The sequence below is a fragment of the Actinia tenebrosa genome, unplaced genomic scaffold, assembly GCF_029948245.1.
Source record: "Actinia tenebrosa isolate PJP-AT-01 unplaced genomic scaffold, QUT_ActTen_1.0 PGA_scaffold12__29_contigs__length_12842862, whole genome shotgun sequence".
Taxonomy (NCBI): domain Eukaryota; kingdom Metazoa; phylum Cnidaria; class Anthozoa; order Actiniaria; family Actiniidae; genus Actinia; species Actinia tenebrosa.
The window spans coordinates 4,954,135-4,971,355 of record NW_028292572.1 but is presented as its reverse complement, the minus strand read 5'-3'; the positions used below and the strand labels follow the sequence as shown (position 1 = coordinate 4,971,355).

Below are 17,221 nucleotides of genomic sequence, written 5' to 3'. Positions count from 1 at the left end.
AACCACATAAATGGAAGGAGCATCTCGATTTTAGTGCATAGGAAATAAAATTGTATACGGAAAATATGATTGAGTTTGAGGGTAAGCTCTTTTACCTTCTCGCACACTTCCAGTAGACGATAGCTCCACTTTTCATATTCACTTGAATCTTCTACGACAGAGGCTATACAAACCCTAGAAACTAAAACATTGAATTTTATATTTGACATAATTTTTCATAGATTAGAATTTATATTTATATTTTACATAATTTTTTTTACTTTTTTTTCAATTCATTTGCCATATATTCCTAGCATTAAACTAGAATTTATATTCATCAACATCATTTTTTTGCGCGCGCGCGTTTCATTAGAAGTTATATTTGAAATCATTGTTCTACAGTCATTAGCTTATCAGTTGCTGGATGCAATGAATTGTTGTCAGCAGTGTTCCATTTTTTATTCATCATTTCAACCATCAAGGTAAAGATAATTGAGGGTTCGTGGCCTCTATGGGCAAAGCTTCCTGCCAAAAAAAGACATAAATATGATTGTACAAGAAATGCGAAAAGACTTGAATGAATTCCATGAGAAATTTAAACAAACATACGAAGAGCTTCGGCGAAAACATTCTCTTCAAATAGCAGCTTTAAGGAAACAAAAAAAGGTTAGTTTACAACACTCAACCAAAATATCCCCAAGAGCCTTTGAGAACAAAAGGACAAATGGAACACCGACAATAGTCATATCAGATTAATTAATTAGGAACATAAGAAGAAGAAGTGAGAAGAATACTTGCAATTGAATCTCACTGGTTGACATTTGCTCTCTTCTAATTAGGGAGCGGTCATTATTTGACTGGGGCAGGGTCTGGGGATTTTTAATTAAATATCACAAAGACTGATACCATCCAAGAGACAGTATAATTTAAATGATCCACGCCTTATAAGTGCTTACTACTGAGTGATCCCCCTTTTATTCCTATCAATATTTACCTTATCCCCCTCCAGTTGTCTAAACCTCTCCCTGATTTAATAATGGTGATTAATAATGACCAGCTCCTAGTAGGTCACCTATTACGCTTGGTTTTACGTCCTAATATATATATGGTAACGTATAGACATTGATGCTCTATCTTTCTCTCTCTCTCTCTCTCTCTAGTCGGATAAGATGCGGGGATAGGGAAGGGGGTTGGTAGGTGCTTTTTCAGTAACCTTACAGAGGACTTTTACGAGTTACTAGTAAAGTCGCCGATGATCATGGTCTTCGATTGGCCAATCTTGCATCAAAGGCCAAATACATTATATTGATAGGGATACCAAACTAAACATATGTATTTTATTGTTATAGGTGTATTTTATTTCTCAGTAAACGAATGGACAGGAGGTGAGTTAGAAAGGCCCCAACACTTACCGGTTACGTGATCGTTGTCCGCAATATTAGATTGGATAAGGGTAAATTCAAAAATTGAGTGAAAAATGTTACAGAAAAGGACCGGAATATCCATCTATTGCGTGTATATACGAATAAACGAATCAAGCTCCGCAATGATTATCTGTGTTCAAAAATGGCGGAGGATGATCACTCACATGACATCTGGACATCAACCAGCGGGGTGTTTTTTATCTTCTCTTTTTTTCTTTCGTTTTTCTTTTGCATGAAAAATCCCGAAATGTGAACGGCAGGTTCTGCAGTTTTAAATGCGACCCCATGATCAAGATTTTAACGCCTGAATTCCAATGCTATTCTCATAAAACAATGACACTTTTTTTCCAGGTCGAAGCGCAACTTATGCAATAACAAAAGATGGCGATATTAACTCTATTCTCGATGGTCTTGACCTGGCAATGTTTGATGGGGATGAAACAGACAACAAAAAGAAAAACCTTGGTTTTTCATAAACATTTCTGCTAATGCACCTATGCAGTTGGATATCACGACTGAACACTATAAGAGCGGGCTCTTCTACAAAACATTTTTACCCGGCTGCGACCCACATTCAGTAATGAAGTATGGACTAGCTGTGGTGTGCTAGGTTACTAAGCTACTTAGGTTATTACTTGGACAACATCAAGTATTTTACTACGAGTTCTTTGGGCTGCCTGTGCAATATCTGCGTAATGTCGTTCTTTGTCGACAATAAAACGCCATGGTAAAATTGAAACCAAAAACATAGACAAGAGACAACGAAACACAAATGTAAATGATGCAACTTTATAATCAACATGATGGAATTCCTCATCTACAAAATTTATATCTCAAAAAAGGAATACGGATTTCGTCGGACATGAAAAAATGGGCGCAGCCTGGAAGGACTCTTAAAATAAAAACATTAAACATGAAGGGATTGTGTGGTAAGGACACAAAAGCACTTCTGTTGGATTGCATTGTTAGCTATGTTACTCTAGTTACATTGGATCAAGTTAATATGTAAATAAATATTTCTTAAAATGCATAAAAAAACACCAATAAACAACAGTTATGTACTTTTGCAAGTGTAGTGATTTCCAATGATTTCAATCCTCCTTTCTTTCAACTAGAGACTAGAGTCGATCGGAAGAGAAAAAGACAGAAAGAAAGACAGAAGAAAGAAAGAAAATCAAGGAAGAAAGAACAAAAGAAAGGAAGGAAGGAAGGAAAAAAAAAAGAAAGAAGATGAAAAGGAAAGAAGACAAGAGGAAGAAGGAAAGAAAGAGACAAGATGGAAGAAAAGAAAGAAAGAAAGAAAGAAACGAAGAAAGAAAGAAACAAAGAAACAAGAAACAAGAAAGAAGAAAGAAACAAAGAAAGAAAGAAACAAAGAAAGAAAGAGAAAAGAAGAAAGGAAAATGAATGAATAAAAATTAAATAAAAGAAGAATAAATGAATAGAAGGAAGGAAGAAAAATGAATGAAAGAATGAAAAAAAAGAAAGAAAGACTTGTAGGAATTCGAAAGCTCTTCAATATCCCCGTTCCCCTTCACTACCACTTTGCCAGGAATGGAAACACCGCCAGGGAAGAAGAAGGGAAAGAGGTAGGTAAGAAATAAAGATAGAGAAAGGAAAACAGAAAGAAAGAGAGAGAACGAAAAAACAAATAAAACCGAAAGAATAACAGTCTGTAGAGAAATGTTGATAAAATTTCCATGTATTGTACGTCCGTGTGTCTGTCTGTCCGTAGCCAGCCGCGTACAGCCTAGGGCCTACATTACAGGGTATATCCCCTGACCGTGTAGTACAGCAGGCCCTTTCTTGTCACCGGTCAGTGTTCGTCTGGTGGAAAAACTGAACAACTCGACACTTTGATATTCTGTTCTTGCATAAATCCCTTTACTAAACCCGCACAGCAATGGCAGAAGTCAAAAACAAAGTGTGCCTTATTGTCATTGATGGCTGGGGGATATCAGAGAAAACAGAAGGTTAGTTGCTGGACAAAAGCATGATTTTGTGCACGTAGCAAATGACAACATCACCGGTAAAACAAATAGTGAAAAAAGGATCTCAATCCTTGGTGATTGCGATATGTAGTCTTTTATTTTAAATCCTCTGTGCCTTAGGTCGTAGTCTTCTCCAATTGTCCATGTCCTTTCTTTACATTTCTAGTTTCTCTTTTAAGCTGAACTCAGGTCGTTTGCAAAATTATTCGTCAAATTTGCATAAGTTAATGTCAATTTTGCTTCAGCTGCTCAGATAATAACCACTTCAAATAAACGTCGAATTCCTACAGCAAAATGTGTTGGCTATTTAACTCGCAAGAAAGCGATATGTGCATTTTATAAGCTAATGCAATCAAAAGGAGGATTGATGACTGATCATAGGGATTTTTTAGAAATGTAATATCTGTTGAAGTCAAAGGAACAGATGGAGGACTGAATGAATATTTCTTTCCTGCCCATCCTCCATAGGTGCAAAGAATTCATTGTATGGGGAGGGGGATCTGTAATGATACTAATAATAATAGTAACAGTAATACCGTTAATTTGATTCTAATCCACACTTACTCCAAAATTGTGTACATAATATACTCAATATATGATTGTAATTATACAACAGGGAATGCTATATATCATGCCGAGACCCCAGTAATGGACAGCTTTGCTGCCGGCAAGGATTGTGCGTATGCTACCCTTGATGCATCAGGCCTATCAGTAGGACTACCAGATGGCTTGATGGGTAATTCTGAAGTAGGACATCTTAATATTGGTGCTGGACGCGTAGTCTATCAGGTATGTAGTATATTTATATCACACACCATGCTTCAGTAAATAAGCATAACATAAAATTTCCTCTCATCTTTATCGTGAGGCTAACATGAAAATACAAAAGAAGATCAATCGAAAAAGTGCGTGATTTCTTTCGCATACCCATGCTAGCCTACATGTAGTAGCATTGAAGATAATTTAGAGAGGGATAATCTATTGTGCTTTAGGATGCAGGATGATATAGTGGCCATTGGCATGTTGCTTTTGCCTCTCACCTCTGATTTCTTGTGTTTTTGTAGTTCTTGTATAACATGTGAGTGAGCCTTGAGCCTTGCCCTTGATTTGAGGGTTTTCTCTGGGTTCTCTGGTTTTCCTCCCTCCTCAAAACCCAACATGGTAAATTTGCATTTGATCTGTGAGTTAGCCATACCCTGACTTAGGTTAGCCCAGAGGTTGTTTCAGGTTTTGATCTGTGAGTTATCCATGCCCTGACTTAGGTTAGCCCAGAGGTTGTTTCAGGGGTTCGATCTGTGAGTCAGCCATGCCCTGACTTAGGTTAGCCCAGAGGTTTTTTCAGGTTTTGATCTGTGAGTTAGCCATGCCCTGACTTAGGTCAGCCCAGAGGTTGTTTCAGGGTTTGATCTGTGATGAGTCAGCCATGCCCTGACTTTGGTCAGCCCAGAGGTTATTTCAGGGTTTGATCTGTAAGTTAGATGTTTCAGGGTTGGATCAAACTTAGAGACAAGAAGTTCTTCATTTAAATGTGTGTCTTGTTCATTTTCTTTTAGGATATTGTTAGAATAAACATGGCTGTGGAGCAGCGCAAATTGTCCACGAACAAAGCACTAGCAGCTGCAGCTGAAAGAGCAAAGAAATCAAATGGCAGATTTCATTTTCTAGGATTGGTAAATAAAATTTGCTATTAAAGATATTGTAAGCAGATGTTATTATTATTAAGCAGATAAATAATTGAAGTCATCTCATTTTGGACAATCCTGTAAATTTTTACATAATTATATATTTTTGTTTATTTTCTATTTTTTTCTTTTTAATTAATAAGATAATTTTGATTGTTCTTTTGTTTTTAAGATAAGTGATGGTGGAGTCCACTCGCACATCGATCAACTTTTTGGTCTCGTTGAAGCAGTAAAGGAACTTGGTGTGCCCAAAACATTCATCCAGTTCTTCTCAGATGGTAGAGATACACGCCCTACTAGTGGAGGTGAATAGTTGATAGAGCAAGCTAATACCTATAACTATATACTGTACAATATGAGTGTAGGGTAATTGTGCACTTCATGACTGGCCGACACGTGTCAGCTGACTATCGCCTGACTGTTGGTCAATAGTCGACCAACACCAACCACCTGTTGGCTGGTCATAAAGTACATGATTACACAATATGAGAAGCCAGTCTGTATCAGCATTAATACTAGAGCTAGCTGGAAGGGAACCTTTGTAAACCTATACAGATCAGATGCAAATATTGTATACTACTAATAAAATGTCTAGGAGTATAGTTTCATGTTTTACTTAATTTTTTGAGCTTATTGGAGTAAGTTTGGTTGAGAAAATCCATGGTGAAGTTGAATGGAAATAAGGAGGATTCTGTAAATCCGATTCACAGACTTCTCCTGCGACAACGATTTCTGTTGTGTTTTTCTATATTAATTATTCATAATCAAATGATTTCTGTTGTGGTTTTCTTTATTTATTATTTATAATTTAATAATTTTATTTATAGTTGGTTATGTGCAGCAAGTAATCGACAAGTTAAAGGAACTTAATTATGGTTCACTTGCGACTATTACTGGACGGTACTATGCTATGGACAGAGACAAGAGATGGGAAAGAATCAAGATTGCCTTTGAAGGTCTTGTTCAAGGCAAAGGAGAGACAACAACTCTTAATAAATGCATAGATGTAAGTTTTTCAAAGTTTTTTTTCATTATTGCCTGTCCCTTAAATTCTTATAATACTAAGTAGTTGTCCTGGAAATTATGCTTGTTTTTAACACCCATCATTATAATATATAATTTCATTCATAATTATGTTCTATGTGGTGATAACTGTTTGTTGATATTCAGGTAATTAAGAGCCGTTATGAAGCAGAAGGTGATAAGCATGAGACAGATGAATTTCTAAAACCAATCATTGTTGATCCTGAAGGGAGAATACAAGGTTAGTTATGATTCTATCCATCCATATGTCTATCTATACACCTGTCTGTGCATCCATCTGCACCTATCCATCCATCAATCTATCCATAGGTATCTCATTTATCTCATCTATTGATCTATTATTTATTATTGTTTGTTTGACTTTCTTCAAAGATGGAGATACTTTGTGCTTCTTTGATTTCCGGGCTGACCGTATGAGGCAAATCAATGAAGCCATTGGCATAAAACCACCATTTGAAACAGATGTGATTCCAAAGAACCTGGTATGCTTAATAACTACTGTTAGTAAATTATCTCATTTGTTGTCCTTATTAAAAAGCAACGTAATACACTGTAGATGCATTATACCGATTATGAACAACCGACACATGTCAGTCAATACTCTGCTGTATAGTGGCCAATGTTAGTTGGCCGACTATTGATCACTGGACTGTTTAAAATACAATCGCAAATAAAATACAAGATGAAACATGATTCCTGCTCATGTTGGAAATGATCCTGAGCACCCAACAACATTGATGATGATGTGTACTGATGATCGACCAACTGTTGACCAATGATTGGCTGATTAACAGCCAGGAAATGGCTGTCTGTCAGTCAACGATCAGCTGACTCTGTGACTTAATGCTTTTTTGAGGCCTTTTTAGTCTTGCTGCGGGCTGATGTACATGGACAACTACTGGCTGACAGTCAGTAGACGTTTGTTGGCTGGTCATAAAGCACATGATAATCTGCTTATTTCACTGAACTACTAATTTTTTCATTTTCAGCATCATATCACTATGACAGAGTACAAGAAAGAGTTTCCATTTGATGTGATGTTTCCTCCAGAAGTACCCAAGAATGTCCTCGCAGAATGGCTTGGTAGCAAAAAAGTTCCACAGTATCATTGTGCAGGTACATATGCTTGTTGTTGTTTAAAAAAAACCTTCAAGTGGTATTGATACAGTGAAGCAGACTCTGACTCAAAGTCAAAACAGGGTTAACTCACAGATCAAAATAATAGTGTTTTACAGTTGCATGTTGGGCTAGCTGAGGGAGGAAAACCAGAGGACCCAAAGAAAAGCCCTTAAATTAAGAGAGAGTCCTAACAACAAACTTACTCACATGATTGTAATTTGCCAAGTCCAGGATTGGAACCTAAAACCCCAAGGGTCAAAGGCAGGTGTACTACCGCTACACCATCCTTGATTCCATCAGAGAAGATTGTGCATAAATTAATTATTAAATAACTGTTATAATAAGTTTTGGTTCCTCATTGGTTGATGTTGAGTGCGTTATGAGAGTGCATAGCATGCCAAATGAAAACCTATATTTTAAAATTAATTCTACATGTATACAAGAGGAAAACACTTTTGTGCTGTACTGTGTTCAGTAATGTTATAATAATTAAGAACTTGGGATTAGAAAACTTCAAAGTTGTGTCATCTTTATTACTCTAAATCTAGATATTTTGTAACTAATTTTTCTACATTTTTGTTTTTCTAGAAACTGAAAAATATGCACACGTAACATTCTTCTTCAACGGTGGTGTTGAAGCTAAATTTGATTTAGAGGATCGCAAGCTTGTGCCGTCGCCAAAAGTTCCTACCTATGACTTGGAACCTCCTATGAGTTCAGCTGGTGTTGCTGATGAGGTAAGAAGGTTTGTTATTGATTGTGACTTCTTTGACTGCCGCACAGTTAGCTATAGTGTCAGTCTATAGTGCAGGAGGTCATGGTTCAAGGCTTGACTCAGGGTCTTAAGCCAGGAGCTCAAGTCCATTTGCCCACCCCTCATCATGCTTGTTTGCTTTTGAATTTCTTTCTTTCTTTTTCTTTTTTTTTCTTTTTTTTTTTTTTTTTGTTCTTGTTCTCCTTTGTAAGTCAAAAAGCGTGATGAAAGCCTCTAAATATAAATAAATAATTTAGAAGATGCTGCCTTTGTAATTACATCTGCATGTGGTTAGACTTTCACCATGTTAGTGGCGGTTCCATCCCTTATGAGATAGAGATGTTAAAGGAGGACCACTAGTTTATTAGCTGAATTACTGTCAAGAGGTCTAATGCTAGGTCCCTTGCCCACGTCTCTTAATCATTCTTGTTCTTAATTATGAGTGACAATTTATTCAGCATTGATTGTCATCCAAAACATGTACTTTATGAATGTATTGAAGGTCTGTAAAGCTATCCATGAAGGCAAGCACCCATTTGTGATGTGCAACTTTGCCCCACCTGACATGGTTGGTCATACTGGGAAGTATGAAGCTGCTGTTGTTGCTTGTGCTGCTACAGGTACAGTATTGTATATATATTAGGAATATAACACAGCACATGTTTCTATATACTGTGATATAAACATGCATGTAAATTCCAAGGTGAGGGTTGAACCAATATCCACAAAAACCATGGTGATGAGAAGGGGGGAAATGCTTTTCCCAAATTATTTCAAAAATTTAAATTTTTAAATTTGCTCTTTTTAAACACCATTATCCTGGCTACAGTCTAATTAATCCTAGTCATTGTGTTTATTTTAATTGTCAGATGCTGCAATAGGTAGAATCTATGAAGCCTGCCAAAAGCACAACTTTACGCTGATGATAACATCTGATCATGGCAATGCCGAACAAATGATCAGTGAACAGGGGGGTCCACATACTGCACACACTACTAACCGAGGTAAGCACTCTTCTTTTTATGGCATTACCAAAACCTTGGAAGACTAAAGTACCTCCCCCTGCCCCCCAAGCCCCCACCCCCAAACCTATCCCCAAACCCGTCCCAAATGGGAACCCAGATTTTGTATCCGCAAAAACTTAGTTTGTGCTGCTTGGATGTCTGTAACTGCAAGGAGCCTTCCTTGGTCCCGCTTCCTCTCACCCCTCCCCTTATGAAATTGGATTTCGTTTTTTTGGGTTCTGCCTCTTTTATAGATGGATGCCCCTTGAAACAGAACTCCCTTTTTAATTCCTGTATCTTCCCAACTCTAAAATCGGTGTCATTAGAGTGATGGTGCATTATTTGCACATCATCGGTAGTATATCATTAGGGTGTCAGTACTTTTTCGGTAGGGTGTCAGTTTTTTGTTAGTATATCGGTAGGGTGTCTTTTGGTTGGGGGTTTATAGTTATTTGTGGTCCATAATTTAAGCACTGCTATGAGAATGGGACAAAATTTTTTGCATCCTCTTATTTCAGTGCCATTGATAATGACGGGTGGACATAAGTACAGAGAGTTTACCCACAATGCAGCGTTATGTGACGTAGCTCCAACTGTTCTTGAGGTGATGGGACTTGACATCCCAGAAGAGATGACAGGACAATCTCTCCTACAAAAATAAGCTGTATAAACTTTAGTCAAGACCTTTTGGATGGTGCACCTGATATGAATCTTTGGTTCTTTCAAGTACGAGACAAACTTAACATGGGCTGTTTTCATGATTCTGTGAAGTTTTTTTTGCAATTCTGCTATCTTTCATGACTCTGATAGCCAGACAGCTCTAGAAGTGTCATTGTCAATTATAAATTTTAATGGACGGAAGTAAAAACTTTGATCAAAGACAATGACACTTCTAGTCAAGTTGCCAGGCTAGAAGAGTCATGACGTTTAAGATTCCATTTATGATACTAAGGAAAATAATGACAAGAAGATTAGAGCTGTTCTATACAGGATTTTTTTATGGTAAAGGTCTCAAAACTAGAATAATTTAATTACAGAATACATAATTGTGGTATTTAGTGTTTGTGCTCTCAATATTCAGAGCGTTTTAGAGTCTCATATTATTAAAATAAAAATATATTAACTTTTGGTGAATAATTTCTTTTAACCAAATATAATATTATTAATACTGCTTCACAATATAACAGTAGCTGTTTGTTTAGATAGAGTGTTTTTCATAATCCCATGAAAGAATGTGTACTGATTACAATGTAATAGCCAGATAGTGACCTTAGAAAAAAGAAGAATTAGATTATAATAGTACTAAATATTAACGTAATTAATGTATATGGCCAAAAATGACCTATTTTCTATCTCTTATGAATAATGCATAATTTTCAAATGGGTGTGAAAATGGACCAAAATCGATCAAAACCATGGACTATGGCCCATGCTTTTTGCCTAAAAATGGCCAAAAATAACCTATTTTGTATCTCTTATGAATAATGCATAACTTTAAAAAAGGTGAGAAAATGGACCAAAATCGATCAAAACCATGAGCTATAGCCCATGCGTTTTGCGTAAAAATGGCCAAAAATGACCTATTTTGTATCTCTTATGAATAATGCATCATTTTCAAATGGGTGTGAAAATGGACCAAAATCGATCAAAACCATGGGCTATAGCCCATGCTTTTTGCCTAACAATGGCCAAAAATGACCTATTTTGGATCTCTTATGAATGATGCATAATTTGAAAAAGGTGTGAAAATGCACCAAAATCGATCAAAACCATGGGCTATAGCCCATGCTATTTGCCTAAAAATGGCCCAAAATGACCTATTTTGGATCTCTTATGAAGAATGCATAATTTTGAAAAAGGTGAGAAAATGGACCAAAATCGATCAAAACCATGGGCTATAGCCCATGCGTTTTGCGTAAAAATGGCCAAAAATGACCTATTTTGTATCTCTTATGAATAATGCATAATTTTCAAATGGGTGTGAAAATGGACCAAAATCGATCAAAACCATGGGCTATAGCCCATGCTATTTGCCTAAAATTGGCCCAAAATGACCTATTTTGGATCTCTTATGAATAATGCATAATTTTGAAAAAGGTGTGAAAATGCACCAAAATCGATCAAAACCATGGGCTATAGCCCCTGCCTTTTGCCTAAAAATGGCCCAAAATGACCTATTTTGTATCTCATGAATAATGCATAATTTTGAAAAAGGTGTGAAAATGGACCAAAATCGATCAAAACCATGGGCTATAGCCCATGCTTTTTGCCTATAAATGGCCAAAAATAACCTATTTTGTATCTCTTATGAATAATGCATAATTTTGAAAAAGGTGAGAAAATGGACCAAAATCGATCAAAACCATGGGCTATAGCCCATGCGTTTTGCGTAAAAATGGCCCAAAATGACCTATTTTGGATCTCTTATGAATAATGCATAATTTTCAAATGGGTGTGAAAATGGACCAAAATCGATCAAAACCATGGGCTATAGCCCATGCTATTTGCCTAAAAATGGCCAAATATGACCTATTTTGGATCTCTTATGAATAATGCATAATTTGAAAAAGGTGTGAAAATGCACCAAAATCGATCAAAACCATGGGCTATAGCCCATGCTATTTGCCTAAAATTGGCCCAAAATGACCTATTTTGGATCTCTTATGAATAATGCATAATTTTTAAAAAGGTGTGAAAATGGACCAAAATCGATCAAAACCATGGGCTATAGCCCGTGCGTTTTGCCTAAAAATGGCCCAAAATGACCTATTTTGGATCTCTTATGAATAATGCATAATTTTCAAATGGGTGTGAAAATGGACCAAAATCGATCAAAACCATGGGCTATAGCCCATGCTTTTTGCCTAAAAATGGCCAAAAATAACCTATTTTGGATCTCTTATGAATAATGCATAATTTTGAAAAAGGTGTGAAAATGGACCAAAATCGATCAAAACCATGGGCTATAGCCCATGCGTTTTGCGTAAAAATGGCCCAAAATGACCTATTTTGGATCTCTTATGAATAATGCATAATTTTCAAATGGGTGTGAAAATGGACCAAAATCGATCAAAACCATGGGCTATAGCCCATGCTATTTGCCTAAAAATGGCCAAATATGACCTATTTTGGATCTCTTATGAATAATGCATAATTTGAAAAAGGTGTGAAAATGCACCAAAATCGATCAAAACCATGGGCTATAGCCCATGCTATTTGCCTAAAATTGGCCCAAAATGACCTATTTTGGATCTCTTATGAATAATGCATAATTTTTAAAAAGGTGTGAAAATGGACCAAAATCGATCAAAACCATGGGCTATAGCCCGTGCGTTTTGCCTAAAAATGGCCCAAAATCACCTATTTTGGATCTCTTATGAATAATGCATAATTTTCAAATGGGTGTGAAAATGGACCAAAATCGATCAAAACCATGGGCTATAGCCCATGCTTTTTGCCTAACAATGGCCAAAAATGACCTATTTTGGATCTCTTATGAATAATGCATAATTTTGAAAAAGGTGTGAAAGTGCACCAAAATCGATCAAAACCATGGGCTATAGCCCATGCTATTTGGCTAAAAATGGCCCAAAATGACCTATTTTGGATCTCTTATGAATAATGCATAATTTTGAAAAAGGTGAGAAAATGGACCAAAATCGATCAAAACCATGGGCTATAGCCCATGCGTTTTGCGTAAAAATGGCCAAAAATGACCTATTTTGTATCTCTTATGAATAATGCTTAATTTTCAAATGGGTGTGAAAATGGACCAAAATCGATCAAAACCATGGGCTATAGCCCATGCATTTTGCCTAAAAATGGCCCAAAATGACCTATTTTGGATCTCTTATGAATAATGCATAATTTGAAAAATGTGTGAAAATGCACCAAAATCGATCAAAACCATGGGCTATAGCCCATGCTATTTGCCTAAAATTGGCCCAAAATGACCTATTTTGGATCTCTTGTGAATAATGCATAATTTTGAAAAAGGTGTGAAAATGCACCAAAATCGATCAAAACCATGGGCTATAGCCCCTGCCTTTTGCCTAAAAATGGCCCAAAATGACCTATTTTGTATCTTTTATGAATAATGCATAATTTTTAAAAAGGTGTGAAAATGGACCAAAATCGATCAAAACCATGGGCTATAGCCCATGCTTTTTGCCTAAAAATGGCCAAAAATAACCTATTTTGGATCTCTTATGAATAATGCATAATTTTGAAAAAGGTGTGAAAATGGACCAAAATCGATCAAAACCATGGGCTATAGCCCATGCTATTTGCCTAAAAATGGCCAAATATGACCTATTTTGGATCTCTTATGAATAATGCATAATTTGAAAAAGGTGTGAAAATGCACCAAAATCGATCAAAACCATGGGCTATAGCCCATGCTATTTGCCTAAAATTGGCCCAAAATGACCTATTTAGGATCTCTTATGAATAATGCATAATTTTTAAAAAGGTGTGAAAATGGACCAAAATCGATCAAAACCATGGGCTATAGCCCGTGCGTTTTGCCTAAAAATGGCCCAAAATCACCTATTTTGGATCTCTTATGAATAATGCATAATTTTCAAATGGGTGTAAAAATGGACCAAAATCGATCAAAACCATGGGCTATAGCCCATGCTTTTTGCCTAACAATGGCCAAAAATGACCTATTTTGGATCTCTTATGAATAATGCATAATTTTGAAAAAGGTGTGAAAGTGCACCAAAATCGATCAAAACCATGGGCTATAGCCCATGCTATTTGGCTAAAAATGGCCCAAAATGACCTATTTTGGATCTCTTATGAATAATGCAAAATTTTGAAAAAGGTTAGAAAATGGACCAAAATCGATCAAAACCATGGGCTATAGCCCATGCGTTTTGCGTAAAAATGGCCAAAAATGACCTATTTTGTATCTCTTATGAATAATGCTTAATTTTCAAATGGGTGTGAAAATGGACCAAAATCGATCAAAACCATGGGCTATAGCCCATGCCTTTTGCCTAAAAATGGCCCAAAATGACCTATTTTGGATCTCTTATGAATAATGCATAATTTGAAAAATGTGTGAAAATGCACCAAAATCGATCAAAACCATGGGCTATAGCCCATGCTATTTGCATAAAATTGGCCCAAAATGACCTATTTTGGATCTCTTATGAATAATGCATAATTTTGAAAAAGGTGTGAAAATGCACCAAAATCGATCAAAACCATGGGCTATAGCCCCTGCCTTTTGCCTAAAAATGGCCCAAAATGACCTATTTTGTATCTTTTATGAATAATGCATAATTTTTAAAAAGGTGTGAAAATGGACCAAAATCGATCAAAACCATGGGCTATAGCCCATGCTTTTTGCCTAAAAATGGCCAAAAATAACCTATTTTGGATCTCTTATGAATAATGCATAATTTTGAAAAAGGTGAGAAAATGGACCAAAATCGATCAAAACCATGGGCTATAGCCCATGCGTTTTGCGTAAAAATGGCCAGAAATGACCTATTTTGGATCTCTTATGAATAATGCATAATTTTCAAATGGGTGTGAAAATGGACCAAAATCGATCAAAACCATGGGCTATAGCCCATGCTATTTGCCTAAAAATGGCCAAAAATGACCTATTTTGGATCTCTTATGAATAATGCATAATTTTGAAAAAGGTGTGAAAATGCACCAAAATCGATCAAAACCATGGGCTATAGCCCCTGCCTTTTGCGTAAAAATGGCCCAAAATGACCTATTTTGTATCTCATGAATAATGCATGATTTTGAAAAAGTTGTGAAAATGGACCAAAATCGATCAAAACCATGGGCTATAGCCCATGCTTTTTGCCTAAAAATGGCCAAAAATAACCTATTTTGTATCTTCTGAATAATGCATAATTTTGAAAAAGGTGTGACAATGGACCAAAATCGATGAAAACCATGCTTTTTGCCTAAAAATGGCCAAAAATAACCTATTTTGGATCTCTTATGAATAATGCATAATTTTGAAAAAGGTGTGAAAATGGACAGAAATCGATCAAAACCATGGGCTATAGCCCCTGCCTTTTGCCTTAAAATGGCCCAAAAATAACCTATATTTTTAATCTCATGAATAATGCATGATTTTGAAAAAGGTGTGAAAGTGGACCAAAATCGATCAAAACCATGGGCTATAGCCCCTGCCTTTTGCCTAAAAATGGCCCAAAATGACCTATTTTGGATCTCTTATGAATAATGCATAATTTGAAAAAGGTGTGAAACTGGACCAAAATCGATCAAAACCATGGGCTATAGCCCATGCTATTTGCCTAAAAATGGCCCAAAATGACCTATTTTGGATCTCTTATGAATAATGCATAATTTTCAAATGGGTGAGAAAATGGACCAAAATCGATCAAAACCATGGGCTATAGCCCATGCGTTTTGCGTAAAAATGGCCAAAAATGACCTATTTAATATCTCTTATGAATAATGCATAATTTTGAAAGAGGTGTGAAAATGGACCAAAATCGATCATAACCATGGGCTATAGCCTATGCTTTTTGCGTAAAAATGGCCCAAAATGACCTATTTTGTATCTCTTATGAATAATGCATAATTTGAAAAAGGTGTGAAAATGCAACAAAATCGATCAAAACCATGGGCTATAGCCCATGCTATTTGCCTAAAAATGGCCCAAAATGACCTATTTTGGATCTCTTATGAATAATGCATAATTTTGAAAAAGGTGAGAAAATGCACCAAAATCGATCAAAACCATGGGCTATAGCCCATGCGTTTTGCGTAAAAATGGCCAAAAATGACCTATTTTGGATCTCTTATGAATAATGCATAATTTTCAAATGGGTGTGAAAATGGACCAAAATCGATCAAAACCATGGGCTATAGCCTATGCTTTTTGCCTAAAATTGGCCAAAAATGACCTATTTGGGATCTCTTATGAATAATGCATAATTTGAAAAAGGTTTGAAAATGCACCAAAATCGATCAAAACCATGGGCTATAGCCCATGCTATTTGCCTAGAATTGGCCCAAAAAGACCTATTTTGGATCTCTTATGAATAATGCATAATTTTGAAAAAGGTGTGAAAATGGACCAAAATCGATCAAAACCATGGGCTATAGCCCATGCTTTTTGCCTAAAAATGGCCAAAAATAACCTATTTTGTATCTTATGAATAATGCATAATTTTGAAAAAGGTGTGAAACTGGTCCAAAATCGATCAAAACCATGGGCTATAGCCAATGCTTTTTGCCTAAAAATGGCCAAAAATAACCTATTTTGTATCTTCTGAATAATGCATAATTTTGAAAAAGGTGTGACAATGGACCAAAATCGATCAAAACCATGCTTTTTGCCTAAAAATGGCCAAAAATGACCTATTTTGGATCTCTTATGAATAATGCATAATTTTGAAAAAGGTGTGAAAATGGACAGAAATCGATCAAAACCATGGGCTATAGCCCCTGCCTTTTGCCTTAAAATGGCCCAAAAATAACCTATATTTTTAATCTCATGAATAATGCATGATTTTGAAAAAGGTGTGAAAGTGGACCAAAATCGATCAAAACCATGGGCTATAGCCCCTGCCTTTTGCCTAAAAATGGCCCAAAATGACCTATTTTGGATCTCTTATGAATAATGCATAATTTTGAAAAAGGTGTGAAAGTGGACCAAAATCGATCAAAACCATGGGCTATAGCCCATGCTATTTGCCTAAAAATCGCCCAAAATGACCTATTTTGGATCTCTTATGAATAATGCATAATTTTGAAAAAGGTGAGAAAATGGACCAAAATCGATCAAAACCATGGGCTATAGCCCATGCGTTTTGCGTAAAAATGGCCAAAAATGACCTATTTTGTATCTCTTATGAATAATGCATAATTTTGAAAGAGGTGTGAAAATGGACCAAAATCGATCATAACCATGGGCTATAGCCTATGCTTTTTGCCTAAAAATGGCCCAAAATGACCTATTTTGGATCTCTTATGAATAATGCATAATTTTGAAAAAGGTGAGAAAATGGACCAAAATCGATCAAAACCATGGGAAGGAAGGAAGGAAGGAAGCTTCTTTATTTTGCCACGGTAAAAACATCAGTCGATTGCCTAAAAATATTTAAAAGTAAAGATTTACGATTAAAAAGCTAGTTACTGTTTTACATGTTTGCCGTGGAGCCCTTAGTTACAACTTTTCTTACTGTACAAACTATCAATTTCCGTTTTAAATTTTCGT

At 36.0% G+C, this 17,221-nt stretch overlaps 1 protein-coding gene across 1 annotated transcript; it reads left to right on the top strand.

Moving 5' to 3' along the window:
- Positions 1-3,190: 3,190 nt before the first annotated feature.
- Positions 3,191-10,125, top strand: LOC116302246 (2,3-bisphosphoglycerate-independent phosphoglycerate mutase). Its single transcript, XM_031711479.2, has 12 exons — positions 3,191-3,376; positions 4,011-4,183; positions 4,948-5,064; positions 5,249-5,381; positions 5,904-6,082; positions 6,247-6,340; positions 6,493-6,602; positions 7,110-7,236; positions 7,828-7,976; positions 8,496-8,613; positions 8,863-8,997; positions 9,516-10,125. The coding sequence occupies exons 1-12, from the start codon at positions 3,307-3,309 to the stop codon at positions 9,656-9,658; spliced, it is 1,548 nt and encodes a 515-aa protein (XP_031567339.1). The 5' UTR covers positions 3,191-3,306; the 3' UTR covers positions 9,659-10,125.
- The last annotated feature ends 7,096 nt before the right edge of the window (positions 10,126-17,221 follow it).